General features: G+C 32.5%; 1 protein-coding gene across 1 annotated transcript in view; it reads left to right on the top strand.

Moving 5' to 3' along the window:
• Window positions 1-15547, top strand: part of FBXL17 (F-box and leucine rich repeat protein 17) — a gene marked incomplete at its 5' end in the record, with an annotated part of 440618 nt that overhangs the window by 9011 nt on the left and 416060 nt on the right. Inside the window, 2 exons of the mRNA XM_015590345.2 lie at window positions 4493-4615; window positions 7708-7965. Coding sequence (XP_015445831.1) covers window positions 4493-4615; window positions 7708-7965 — 381 coding nt within the window. The remainder of the gene's footprint in view (window positions 1-4492; window positions 4616-7707; window positions 7966-15547) is intronic.

The following is a 15547-nucleotide window of genomic DNA, read 5'->3' as shown; positions in this document are numbered from 1 at the left end:
CATTCCTGCATGAGGCCCCTACTGTGGGCCCCTGCCTCCATACTTTTAGCAAGAACTAGAGTTTGCAAAACCAGCAGCTCTGCTGCCAGAGAAGCTAACTCAGTTTGGGGCAATGAGTAAAAACCTGTATCTGTCAAATAAAAGTGATGAATTTGGTAGAAAACAAATAGGATAAAAACACATATTTGCAAGCCTTAGATTGTGGTGCCTGTTGGGATGAGTATGGGACCAGCCAGGAATTTAATAGGCAGACCTTGAAAATGAGACAACCATAAAAGGATAAGCTCTCTACCTTTATTTCTGGCTTACTGTAAAACTATGCATATGTGCAGCTGAGACTTGGGAGTGTGTCAAGGACCAGTGCAAACTTGAAAATAGGCTGAATCTGAATATATTCTTCCCAATCCACACAGAGATTGTGGATTTCCACAAATACATTGTGTTACAATCGCCTAGAGTATTCCATACAGTAACATGTGGTACAAGTTTAGCCTAGGAGCAATAGGCTATACAATATAACCTAGGTGTTTAAAAGGCTGTGCCATCTAGGTTTGTGTAAGTGCACTCTGATATTCACATGACCAAATCAGCTAATGACGCATTTCTCAGAATGCATTTCTGTCATTAAGTGATGCATGACTGTATTTAGTTGCTTTCTTAGTATTTGCCCTGAGGTTTATAATTAACATCGTTTATAGCAATCTCATTTTGATTAATATTGTTCTGTTGGTCTGAAGCCTCTTAATGGTAATGCTCTTGGTTAGAAATGCCTGCAGTGCTTGCCCAAGCACACATCACTCCTAGTGAGCTCCAGAGACATTTACCCCCAGCCTGGCCTGCTCTTTTGGTTCTAATTTTGATTGTAGGACACACTTTAGCAATGAACCATCAGGGAACTTTGAAAAACAAGATTTATTACTCTCAGATCCTGGAGGGCATATGACATGCCTAGGGTTTTATGGGTTTACTTTTTATTGGCTAATTTAAAGCATAAGAGCAAGAATTAGGGCACAGGAAAGGAGAAATGGGGTCACACAAGTGGTCAGTTATCTAGGTTACCCAGGGTTTTGTGAAAGAGGGACCTATATGAGTGGTGGTAGCCTAGTTCTTTATCTGATTGTTTTGCTAATAGCTGTGTTATATAGCTGGCAACATGTATATTCAAGATTGATGTCTTGAGATAGATATCTGGGCAATCAAAAGCTTAATGTCAGACATACCTCAGTCAGAAAAGCTTAATGTCAGGCACTTACACTACAAATACCAATTTAATTTCAATGGTACATAAAAATTTTTTTATATTTATACTGTTATTTTCATAAATTATACTTGTATATGTTTTGTACCCATTAACATAGATTTATAATTATTTTATGTAGTTGTCTTTTCATTCATGTAGAAAAAAGGAGTACAAGCCCAAAATATATTAATACTGAATTTTATACTTATCTACATAATTACCTGTCTTTATTGGTGTTCTTTGTTTCTTCATGTGGTTTCATGCTACTCCCTTTAGCATTTCTTATAGGGCAGGTCTACTAGTGACAGACTCCCTCAGTTTTTCTTTATCTGGAAATATCTTAATTTCGCCTTCATTTTTAGAGGGTAGTTTTACCAGATACAGAATTCTTGGTTGACAGTTTTTCTTTCAGCACTTTAAATATGTTATTCCATTGCTTGTTCGCCTACATGGCTTCTGATGAAAAATCAGTTGTTAATTTTATTGAGGATCTTTTATACATGATGAGTTGCTTTTCTCTTGCTGCTTTCAGAGTTTGCTTTGTCTTCTGACAACTTGATTATGATGTGTCTTAGTGTGGCTCTCTTTGAATTAGTTCTGTTGGGATTCATTGAGTTTTAGGAATGTCTAGCTTTATCAGATTTGCCAGGGATTGGCAATGTTACATTTAGACTAAAATTTCTATCTTACTTCTTTTGGCCTGTGATTTCAGTGTTAGCTCAGTTTTCAGTGACATCGTTGGGCTACTTTGGGTTTCTTCTGTACATGTGCAGCTTTGTGATTAACTCAGGTTTTTTGTTACTTCATACACAGAATTAGAGATGCTCTTTCTATGATCTCTTGTTTATCCTTCTTTTATACTCTTTGACCTAGAGGTCCCTTTTACTGGTTCTCTGGCTAGAAAGATGAAGTTTCTCTCAGAGTTACAGCCTGTGTTATATACCTGTGCTGCTGTATAGTTTGTAGAACTCAGGCTGTTTTCATGATGAAGTGGTAAGAAAAAGGTAATGGAAGTTCTTTGCTGTTTGGTCCCTGGATTCTCTTTCTTGTTTTTTTTCTGGTCAAAATGATGGGTTTACTCTTGGGATTTTAGGTGCCTGCACAGCTGCTACATTGCAACTCTGTGGCTGAGGCTGCATTTGGAACATGGCCAGTAGGGGGAAAAGGGAAAGAAAAGAAAATCCAAAGTGAAGACTCTTCTCACATTCTCTGTTTCACAGAAGGCCATTTCTAGTCCTCTGTCCAGAAAGACAGCTATGCCTGCTGTGCAGTTCTGTACAGGGGCCATCCTCAGTTCCACACTGGTAGATAAAAGGGGAAAAAAAACACCGGAAACTTATTCCTGTTATTACTCATTCTTTAAGTTTTGGCTCAACTCTCCAATCCTTATGTTATTAACCTTTTAGAGTCCTGAGGTAACTGCTTTTAGTATGTTGTCCAGAGATTTTAATTGTCATCAGTGGAAGTGAAAGGATGTAGTGAGCGTAACTACATCTTTGCTGGGGATTCTTACGTATATTTTTTTACTTCTCACTCAACCATTGGAGGAGCAACAGTAGTTGGCAGTTGTTTTCCCAAGGCTCAAAATTTAAACATAGTGGAGATTCTGTCTTAGATTTCTGCATTTGATTGCACAGAGATAAATCATTTTAGGTCATAGTTATGATAGGAATCATTTGTATACTATTAACTCTGTTCTAGACACTGTTATGAAAACTTTATGCATAATCCTTTAGTCCTCACAATAACTTTGTTAGATAAAGACTATATTATCTCTATTTTAGAAATAAAGAAATTGAGATAGAAGTTAGGTAATTTCCCCAAGGTTGCATAGATTATAAATGGTAAAGCCATGATTTAAATCTAGGATAAAACAATTTGGTGTAGAACACATATTCTTGTTAAAATTTTCACTTAATATTTTGTAAATTTTCATATGTAAACCAAAGTAGAAAATAATGAACTCCCCATGTATTATTCAAACCAATTTCAATAACTTTCAATATTCTGTCTATTTTATATTTCTTTTGCCAACTTTTTTTGTTTTTGGTAAATTATCGGAAAGCAAATTCTAGATGTATCATTTTAGCCATAAACACTAAAGTTTATCTAAAGCGGATAATAGCTTTAAAAAAATAATAAAACCACAGCGTGAATGTGACACAATATAATTGCAACCTAAAAAATGAGGAATAATTTCCTTTAAATCATTTAATATCCTTTTTATGTTCAGTTTTATCTGATTGTCTCAGAAGTATCTTATGGTAGGTTCAATTCAGGACCCCAATATGGTCCACACATTGTATTTGTTGATATATCTCTTTTTAAAACTCTGTATTGGTCTTAACTCTGATCTTAACCATCTTTTTATAATTTTTACTTTTTAAAACTCTATTAAAATAAGCTTTTTATTTTGAAATAGTTTTAGAAAAGTTGCACAGATAGTACAGAGCCCCCATATATTCCTCACCCACTTTTGATTTCCCCTAAATTGATTATCTTATGTTCTATCATATATTTGCCAAACTGGCGGAGTCAGTATTGGTCCAGTTTTTCTGTTAATGGCCTTTTTCCGATTCAAGACTGTATTAGTTGTCATTCTTCCTTATTTTCCTCTTGTCTGTGATAGTTTCTCAGCCTTTCCTTGTTTTTCATGACCTTGAATTTTTTGAGGAATCATGATCATGTAGTTTTTAGGAAGTCCTACAGTTGGTGTATATGATACTTGTCCTGGAATTAGATTGAGTTTATGAATTTCTGGAGAAAATGCCATAGAGGTAAAATGTTCTTTCTATGACATTTTTATCTAAAATATTATGTAAAAAGTTCATCTGGTTCTAAGGTTAAAACTATGAAACTAAGTACTTTCAAAGTAGTTTCATTTTCATACATTTCCCCTTCCTACTCTCTTTTCCCTTCTCCTAAAGATGAGTATGTTTTAAATTAGTTTTTGGCTTATCCTTTTAATTTTTCTTTTTTAATATTGGGAAACACACACACGTATTCCCCTGCTCTTTTATTCTGTTCTTCTTACAAGATAACATTAGACCATTTCTTTTCTGCCATATCATACTTCCTAACAATGACTCTTCTGTTAGGGCAGATCCTAATAATGACTCTTGTAATAATGGCTGCTTATATTCAAGATGTTTTTCTGCTTTAAAAAGTTAATTTTTTTCTAATGAACAAAAACCATTTCCTATGCCTTTAAAATGTTTAGTACGTATTATATGGTTTCTTTTTTATTCACAGATATTTTCCAATTTATCCCTGGATGAGCGTTGCCTTTCTGCATCGTTGGTTTGCAAGTACTGGCGTGACCTTTGTTTAGATTTCCAGTTTTGGAAACAGCTGGATCTTAGTAGTCGTCAGCAGGTATATGGAATCTAATTCTAAGAACCACTCAATTTGACCTATTTAAAAGAATCTTTATTTCTCTTCAGAATCACTTCTTTTGTGTTAGAGTTTCTCAAGGTAGTTCAAATAACTATAATCTATAATTCTGTGCTTTAGTAATTTTTTTTGTGAATTTAAATTATTCTTATGGTAAAAATATTTTTTTAGTGTGGATTGGTAATTTTGATTTGCTTCTTAATCCTCTTTGTCTTATTCCTGTTTGTCTTCCCACTTTTTTATTACCTTTTATAAAAAATTAAACTTTTCCCTTTTTGGAGGGGTCAATATTATGAATGTTAGTTTAATAGTAGAAAATGATGGCATATGTTTATACAGTACTCCTGATGTGCCATGTACTGTTCTGTGGCTTTATACATATTAATTCATTTTGTCCTCCCCATATTTCTATAATTTCTTCATATTATAGATGAAGAAATGGAAGCAAAATAGGCTAGGATAACTTATTTTGTTTTAATATTCCTTTTGCTGAATTTTCTAAACTTCTCCATTGCCTGGCTGCCAGTATGTTTATATGGTAGCATAAATTAGGAAAAAAGATATAGTTAATAGTGCATATTGAAAACAATTTACAATTCTTCCTTTAAACTTGGTTATCAGTACTTGGCATTGAAAATATATAAAAAATATCCAATAAGAATAAGATTTTATTAGAGTACTAAAACTGCTCTAAATCCTTCTTGATATTGTTAGTAGTGGTTTGCTGGTAAATGTTTAACAACTGGCTTTCAAAAACAAATGAACACATAAAAAGCTCTGATTTGTAATATTTGCCAGTTTTTATGGTACAGTTATTCCCACTGTGGCTAATTTCAGGCTACCAATGTGATGTCACTGACTGCAGTGATGTCACTGATTTGGAAAGAGGTACACGCTATAGGTTTTGTGAGTTGGTATAAGCCAACTCCAACATACTACGTGTGTGTGAGTGTGTGTGTGTGTGTGTGTGTGTGTATGTGTATGTATAACATACACACTTTAAAAAAAAGTGAGCCAGTTTACCTTTCTGAGTTCATGAAATTCGTGTCCAGGGAGAATGGCGAGTAATTACTTAGATGTGATAGGTAGAGTGGAGAGAAGTAATGTGAAATGATCCACTGGCCCTTTTTACTTCAGTACTCTTGGATGTTTGAGTTATTTGTTACAAACTCAGACTAAAAATAGCTTTTTCCTTCTGCTGAGAGTTAGGGTTGGAGATGAAAAATAAATAAAAAGAGGAGATTATGTTAGAGTTTTAGCTTAGAAGATAACTGTTTACATTTGTACTTTCTCAAAAAACATAATAGTTTTAACCTTGGCTCTTATTCCTAGTGCTTCTGAACACTCCAATTCTTTCTTTTTTCCATTCTAGATTTTATCATGTGCATTTCTCTCACCATTGTTATTATTTAAAAAATTTTTCAATTACAATTGACATTCAATTATAACTAATTATATTAGTTTATTAATATAACTAATTATATTAGTTTCAGGTGTACAGCATAGTGGTTAGACATTTATATAACTAATGATATGATCCCCCCGAAAAGTCTAATATCCCCCGACGCCATTTATAGTTATTAAATATTATTGGCTATATTCCCTATGCTGTACTTTATATCCCCAGATCTCGCCATTATTTTTACTCAAAAGACTTGAATAATATTAACTGAGTTTTTTTTTTTTTTCTTTTGTAAATGTGATTATTAGGCAGCGAATAAGTAGAGGTTGATTTTTTAAAACACTATTTTAAAAATTCAGATGGCTTTGTGAGTTTTTCACCAAAGGAATTTTAGCTTTGAGTCTTTTGAGAAAATTTATTTGATATGGACATTTGTATGTAGTCTTTGTTGTGCTGATAACACAAAATGATATCAGTTTTCTAAGCTATGGGTTATGTGTGAGGTGATATTCTCATAGAAGTAGTAAAACAATTGAAATTTATATCCTGTGGTATCTAATATTAAGTGTAAAAAGACAAGATTCATACATCATGATGACTGATGTACATTATTTGCTGGTTTAAAAATAGAGAACAAACATTCAAAATCTCAGTATAATTTTGTGGAGAGTTTTTGTTGAGTTTGAAGGTTTCATTAAAGTAAGTTTTCCTAATAAGGATAGATTTTTAGGCTTTTAATGGAAACAAATACATATATTCTTTCTTGGTGTTTTCTGACACCACTCTGCCTCCAAAGGTGTGGAGTTTTTTACATTCTAACAACATTCTCTGACACCAACTTTGTCCAATTCCAGTCAATTCTGACAAACTCTTAGAGTTAGTACAGACCTCACAGGTTAAGCGCTCATGAAGTCCCATAAGACTGTTCCCACTTCATATACCAGTCACAAGTGCTAGCAGCCACTGTACTTCTGACAGATCAGCTGTAAATTCAGGAGTTCCCCCAACCCCTTCCTCAGGTTTGATAATTTGCTAGAATGACTTATAGAACTCAGAAATACTTATGTATATTGGTTAATTATAAAGGGTACAACTCAGGACCAGCCAAATGGAAAAGATGTATAGGGCACAGTATTGGGGGGATAGAGTATGGAACTGCTATACTTTCTCTGAGTACATCACCCTCCCAGCATTTTGACGTGTTCACCAACACAGAAGCTCTTCAGATCTTGTTATTCAAGAGTTTTCATAACCCAATCTCCACTTCTCCTTCCCTCCCAGGAAGTCAGGGAGTAGGACCTAAAGTTTCCACCCTCTAATCACATGGTGTTTGGTCTTTCTGGTGACCAACTCCCATCCTGAAGCTATCTTATTTCATTAGTACAAACTCAGATGTAGTCAAAAGAGGCTTGTTATGGATAACAAAAGACACTTCTATCACTTAGGAAATTCCAAGGGTTTTAGGAGCTCTCTGTTCAAGGAACCAGAGACAAAGACCAAATATATTTTTTATTATATCACAGCTCTGGTTATGCTTTAATATTAAGTAGGAAGATTTTCATGCTATAATCTAATTATCATATTGTTTATTGGGGAAATTTAATAAAATAATAGAAAATAGGTTTCTCAATTTAGCAAAAGTTTAAATTTATTGTTTTGTTTTCTCTCATAGGTCACTGATGAATTATTGGAAAAAATTGCATCAAGAAGTCAAAATATAATTGAAATCAACATTTCTGATTGTCGCAGTATGTCTGATACTGGCGTATGTGTTCTAGCATTTAAGTGTCCTGGACTACTTAGGTATACAGCCTACAGGTGTAAACAGCTTTCTGACACCTCTATTATTGCGGTTGCCTCTCACTGTCCTTTACTTCAGAAAATTCATGTAGGCAACCAGGACAAATTAACTGATGAAGGACTCAAACAGGTAAATTTCAGCATCTATGAAATGATTTAACTCATGTTAACTTAAAATGGTTTCTTACAGCAACACTTAAAAAGATTGTTATGTTAAAAATAATGCTCAGAGACTAAAAAAAGTCATATTTTTTTATCTACTCATGAATATTTGTTTGGGTTAGTGGACTTGTGCACCATTGTTGCAATTGGTAAATTAACTTGGTTATGTTTTGTAATGAGTGCCTGAATTTCTGTGACCAGCCATTTTATTTATTTTTTCTTTCGTTACTTAAATTTTGTACCAAATTTTGCTTTAGGTAACTACAGTATGCAGCTCAGGTCAGCATGAAGTTTTAATTTCTCTTTTATGTTACTAGATGACATGATTACGTGCTTTAAAATATCTGTTTTAAAGCATAAATGGAAGTCCAAGTTAAAGAGTATAAAATGAAGAAAAAGGTGGTAATTATATTTAGCATGATAGTTGGATTAAAAATAGTATATATATGTTATGTTTAATGCACTTCCTTTGGCAATGGTATTTAATGTTTCTTGTCTCAGAGTGGATTGTTCATCCAGTTAATGTCAAATGGATTCTATGTGCTAGGCTCTGAATTTGTGAATATTTTGAATATTTAGTAATATGTACTAAGCACTTTTTGTATTTTTACATTTAACCTTTGAAATAACTTTTGAAAAATAATTGATATTAAACTCATTTTGTAAAGGTAGAAATTAAGACTTAGAGAAATTGAAGAATTTGCCTAATATTTAACAGATGATCGAGCTGGGATTGAAGCCTGAATTCTCCAAAGTTTTTATTGTCTTTTCACATTTCCAGGCCAATAGACTGTACTTTTATAGACCTTGAATGGAGAAGCCTGCTTTATGAGGGCAGAGGCCATGCACATTTACAGTATCCTTGGCAAAAATTTGTCAAAAGAATTAATTAATTCCATTCAATAATTTTGTCAGGATTAATGTTTAAATTTTGAATTGGAGTGCAGTCCAAACACTTCTCCAAAACCAGTGTATCAGGAAAGTCCTAGATTTCAATCTGATCTGAGATGAAGTTAGAAATAAAGTGAAGATTTCTAAATTTAAAAACTACATATGAATTAACTGAAACTTCAGTGTTAGGAATTTATAAAGACTCTGTCCTGAATAGTAGTGGGTGAGTCAGTCCAATTTATATATTAAGAATGCTATAGTATATAAGGGAATCTATTTTGTCTGCAAAAGCAAATTGTGCCATAACAGTCTTATTCATTTCTTTTATGTACAGGACTTTTCACTAGCATAGCATTTTATGAAGTTCTTAAGCCCACTAAAACAAATTAATCTTTAATGGGGAAATTATAAACTTTACGGGTATGGCATGATTTTTTGCATGATGGAAAATTTTCAGTAAATTATACTTCACAGTGAAACATTTTAAAAGTCTGTATATTAAGAAATAGATTAAATCTGTTACATATTTAATTTGATATAATACAAATTAGATACCAGTTGAGCAGACTGCTAAGGGTATTTCTAAAGAATAAGATCATACTTATGGTTGAAATAGTGAGAAACTAGAAAGTTCTTTAAGGAGCAAGACTTAATATTGCTAGTCAAACATTATGAATTTATCTAATATTTACAACTTTAAGACTAATTATGTACATCTTTCCTAGAATGTGAGGTATTTTGGAACCCATTAATTTATGATAGATCAGATATTTGCTTCAGCTTTACATGGTGTCTGAATTATGAATTGGTTTTCTATAAGGTACTAATCTAACAGAAGTAGTAAAGCAATCTAAATTTTTTTCATCCTTAAATAATTTTTTAAGTGACTACATTATATTAAGTAATTGCATAGCAACCTCATTGCAGTGTAGAGAGTAATACTTTGCTATGCTTAAGACTGTGGTATAGTGGGGTGTGTTCTATTTTAGCCTCTTTCTTATGATGGAATGGTGTTGTAGTACAGTAGAAAGAGAATGGCTTTTATATATACATAAAATAGAAATAAAAGTTTTATGAAGCAATACATAACCTTATGTACACTGCACATTGATATTTTCTAATGTATACTGTTATGTTAAATAACTGTTGGCCTTGAGACACTTAGTAAATTAATTTCATGACCTAATGATTTCTGATGAGTTCTGCTGTGAAGAATATGACAATTTTAGTCAACTAACAATTTACCAGGTGTATAATAAAGTTTTAAAAGGTTCGTGATGGACCTATTCATAATTTATGAATTTTCCTGGGCTTATTTTTTTCTTTTTTACTCAAAAGCATAGCAATTGATTGAATTGTTGATTCTATAAATCAAGTTGTAGGGTTTTTGATTTTTTTCACTCTTCTGTTAGTAAAAACTGACGTGTTTTACAATGGTATACATGCATTTTATTGGTAATGTCTTTAAAATGTATTTCATAACTGCCATAATTTTGAATATGTTTTTTGAATTCTGTTTATAAAAGCAGTTACATAAAGTATTTCAATTTGAAGTTCTAATGGATCTAAAATTTAATGTTTTAATAATTGCAGTTTACTTAACAATGTTTATCAAACTAATGGTGAAACACCTAAAAAGTTGTTTTTGGTGGAATGCGATTTTTTTTTTTTGTGCAAAATTCCCCCTTGAAATGTTGATATTTTTATTTCCATAGAAGTAACTCCAAATAATTGTACCAATGGAATTTATTTCTATTATATGTCTTAGAAAACTAAAATCACATTATGGAGGAAAAAGAGCTAGTTAAGAATAATACACTATTGCCAGCAAACGAGATATAGTAGCCACAGTATTCAAAGAAATCTAGAAATTGTATCCTTTAAGTTAATATTTTATATGACTTCTCGTATTTCATTTTAGCAGTTTAATACCTCAATCTAGTTCATGGATCTCTGTAGAAATTTCTGGAAATAGTCATTATAGGCATCTTCTCAAATTAAAATTGTATAAAAATAACAGTTGCATTAGTAAATTTCAGTTTTTGCTATAGTATGAGTTTTCAGGTCTTTAAAAATAAATATTTAGGCTAACATCAACAAAATGACAGCTCCACAACCCCATTCCTCTATAGAAACATTGAGAAACAAGCAGAAAGTGTTAGAACCAGCTTTGCCAGAAAATAGTGCTTTACAGCAACCAAGCAAATGCTGAACCAAGGAAAATGCAATTAAAAAGAAGTGGGAAAGCTTGTGGCATCTTTACTTGTCAGTGCCCTGCACTTTTCTCAGCTTGGCAACTGGTTTGAAGAGAGCAGCTCATATTCCCAGTGTGGGACTGAGGTCCCTGGTTCCAGAGGGAGCAGAGCAGACTTTATTCACTAATTACTGTATTTGTGTATTCTCTCCTCCCTGGGAACTTCTTGAAGGATGGATGCAAGGTGCTCAGATCTGTTTCACCTAATTCAGAACTTATTCAGGGTGGAAAAGCAGTGGAAATTGGTTGAAAACATTGTAAGACAAATGATGAAAAGCCCTGCAGAAGCCTGGGGAAAAAGATTATGGCTGATTCATGTAATAGACCACCTAGGTTCTCAGAGGAAAAGCTAGGAGGAGAACTTCTTTGGGAAATTAGGGCAATTAGAAACACTAGTGTGTATGGGATAATTTAGCTATATGCATGCCCAGGGAAGTACTTATACTCAAGAAAGACTTGAGAAGACCTTGAATTTCCTTGGAAATGAAGGCCAGGGCAGAATTGTATGTGGCATTGCTGTGTTAAAGGAGTGCCCCATCACAGAACTTGATTACAAAGACTAGGAGAAGTATTTTCATTATTTGTTTTGTTTTTAAGCTCTTGGTATTCAAGAAAATATTTGTCAAAACACTGTGTAAACACAAGCTAAATCTTCAGTAATTAAAGAAAGCAATCCCCCATGAAGAAGGAGAATCTGATTTTGTAAGTTACCATGTTTACAATACACATTAATATTTGGATATCTGTTTTTCAATAACAAAAAAAAATCACAAGGCATGCAAAGAAACTGGGAAGTATGGCCCACTCAAAGGAAAAAAAGTGACAGAAACAATTCTTGAGGAAGCCCAAACACTGAACTTAATAAACAAAGATTTTAAATCAGTTATTTTAAATATGCTCAAAGAGCTAATGGACAGCATGGACAAAAATAATAAATTCAAGAAAATGTTGTAAGAACAAAATAAGAATGTCAATAAAGAACTAGAAATTTAAAAAAAGAGGTAAATAAGAGTTCTAGAGCTGAAAAGTAAAAGAACTGATATAAAAATTTTACTAGAGGGATTCATCATCATATGTGAAATTGTTGAATCTGAAGAGCTGAAAGAGAAAAGAATGAAGAAAAGTGAATGGAGCCTAAGGGACCTGTGTGATACAATGAGGCAGAACAATATTTGCATTATGGGAGTTTGAGAACAAGGGGGAGAGAAAGAATCAGGAAGAATATTCAAAGAAATAATGGCCCAAACTTCCTAAATTTGATGAAAGACTTGAACCTACACATCTAAGAAACTCATGAACTCCAAGCAGGATAATGTCAAAGAGACCTCTATTGAGACACATTAAATAGTTTAATTGTTGAAAGCCAAAGACAGAGAGAAAATCTCGAAAGCAGCAACGGAGAAGTGATTCATTGTGTACAAGTGATCCTGAATAAGATTAATAGGTGATTTCTCATCAGAAACCATTGAAGCCAGAAAGCAGTAGATTGAAAGAAAAAACGTCAATCAAAAATTCTGTATCTGGCAAAACTGGCCTTCAGGAATGAAGATGACATTAAAATATTCCCAGATAAACAAAAACCAAGGGAGTTCATTGTTAGTAGACCTGCCTCATAAGAAATGCTGAAAAGTTCTTCAAGGTGAAATAAAAAGACACTAGACAGTAGTAAAAAGCCATATGAAGAATAAAAGAACATGGGTATATGTAACTACATAGGTAAATTTAAAGATAGTTGTATTGTACTTTACTCATTTTTTCCTATGTGATTTAAAAAGCAAATGTATAGAACAATAATTATAAATCTGCTAATGGGCACGTAATGTGTAAAATTGTAACCTGTGATAATAACAGTGTAAAGTAAGAGGGATGGAGATGTACAGGAAGAGAGTGTTTATATACTTTTGAAACTAAGTTGGTATTATTCAAATTAGGCTATTATAAGTTAAAGTTGCTAATTATAATCTCCATGGTAACTATTAAGGAAGTAAAATATATTTGGGAAATTAATGGGAAGAGAAGCAAATGGTACACTGCATAAAACCTACTAAATACAAAAACCGGAATAATGGAGGCACTGAGGAATAACAAAACCTATGATACAGTAAACAAATAGCTAAATGGCAGAAATAAATCATCATCAGTAGTTACTTTAAATATAAATGGATCAAACTCTCTAATTAGAAGGAAAAGATTGGCAGAAGGGATAAAAAGTAATCAATCATGCATATAAAGTCCACAAAAGACTCATTTTAGATATAAACACAATGAGGTTGAAAGGAAAAAGTGGAAAAACAATATTCTATTTAAATACTAATAACCAAAGAAAGTTGAAGTAGCTATATTACTATCAGAACAAATTTTAAGTCAAAAAAGGTTGTAGGAGACAAGGTCATTATATATTGATAAAAATTTCAACTCATCAGAAAGATATACCAATTATAAACAAACATGCATCTAATACCGGAGCTTCTATATATATGAAGCAAAAATGGAAAGATTAAAGGGAAAATAGTCAGTTCTATATTGATAATTTGAGACTTTAATACCCTACGTTCAATAGTGGATAGAATAACGAGACAGAATATTAATAAGGAAATAGAGGGCTTGAATCATACTACAAACCAATTATATCTAACAGATATTTACAATGCACTACATTCAAAAACAGAAGAATATTATTCTCAAGAGCACATGGAACATTGTCGAGATTAGATCAAATTTTGGACCACAAAACAAGTTTTAATACATTTAAAAAGGTTGAAATCAAGTAAGTATCTTCTCTGACAACAGTGAAATTAATCTAGAAATTAGTAACAAAAGGAAAATGGAAAATACGCAGATGTGGAAATTAAACAACATACTCTTACACAAACAATAGGCCATAGAAGAAATCACAAGGGAAATTATAACATACTTTGAAATGGTTGAAAATGAAAACACAACATACTAAAAGTTATGGGATGCAACAAAATCAGTGCTCAGAGGAAAACAGCTATAAAAACTAAACATTACAATGGAATAAAAATCTGAAATTAGTAAACTAAGTGTACACCTAAGGGAACTTGAAGAGTAAAGTAAACTCAAAGTTGCAAAAGGAAGAAAATAATGATTAGCAGAGATAAAATAGAAAACAGAAAGAGTACAGAGAAAATAAATGATACCCCAACTAGTTTCTTTGAAAATATCAACAAAAATGACAACTATACTTACTAAAAAAAAAAAAAATCAATTTACTAAATCAGAAATTTAAGAGTGGACATTACCACCAGCTTCATGGAAATAAAAAGGATTATACAGGAAAATTGTGAACAGCTATACATTAACAAACTGGATAGCATAGAAGAAATAGGCAAATTCTTAGAAATAAACTACAAAAACCGACTCAAAAACTAGAAAATGTGAATAGACTTATAACAAGTAAGGATGTTGATTCGGTAATAAAAATTCTTCCAACAAAGAAAATTCGGGGACCAGTTAGCTTCCATGGTGAATTTTGCTAAACATGTAAAGGAGAATTAATACCAGTCCTCCTCAAACTCATCCAAAATATTTAAGAGGAGGCAGCACTTCCTAACCCCTATAAAACCAGCATTGCCCTGATTCTGAAGCAAAGACACTACAAGACAACTACATACCACTTTTATTAATGAATATAGATGTAAACATCCTCAACAAAATACTAGCTAACAGAAGTAAGCAGCATATTTAAAGAATTATGTATCATGACAAAGTGCAGTTTATCCCATGAATGCAAGGGTGGCTCAACATGAGAAAAATAATGTAATGTACCACATTACTATAATGAAGGAAAAAACCTACATAATCATTTTAATTGGTACAGAAAATGCATTTGGTGAAGTCCAATACCTTTCCTTGATAAAAGCACTTAGTAAACTAGGAATAGAAGTGTTCTTTCTCCACATAATAAAGACCACATGTGCCAGAACTATAGCTAGTATTATACTTGATAATGAACAACTGAAAACTTTTCCCCTGAGTTTAGAAACAAAACAGATGTGCCCAATTTTGCCATTTCTGTTCAACATTGTACTGAAAGTTCTAGCGAGAGCAGTTAGGCAAGAAAAAGAATTATAAAATTGGGAACAAATAAAACTATCACTATTTGCAGATGACATGGTTTTATATGTAGTAAACCTTAAAGAATTCACAAACTGTTGGAGCCAATAAATTATTTCAGCAAAATGCCAGGATACAGAATCAATGCAAAAAATTATATTTTTACATAGTATTGAAAAAACCAAAAGTAATTAATTTCACTTAAAGTAGCATTCAAAAGAATAAAATATTTAGGAGTAAATTTAACCAAGCAGATGCAAGATATGTACTAAAAACTATAAAACATTTTTGTAAGAAATTAGGGAAGACCTAAATAATTGGAAAGATA

Source organism: Pteropus alecto, unplaced genomic scaffold (assembly GCF_000325575.1).
Source record: "Pteropus alecto unplaced genomic scaffold, ASM32557v1 scaffold20, whole genome shotgun sequence".
Lineage (NCBI taxonomy): Eukaryota > Metazoa > Chordata > Mammalia > Chiroptera > Pteropodidae > Pteropus > Pteropus alecto.
This window is presented reverse-complemented; position numbering and strand designations above follow the sequence as displayed.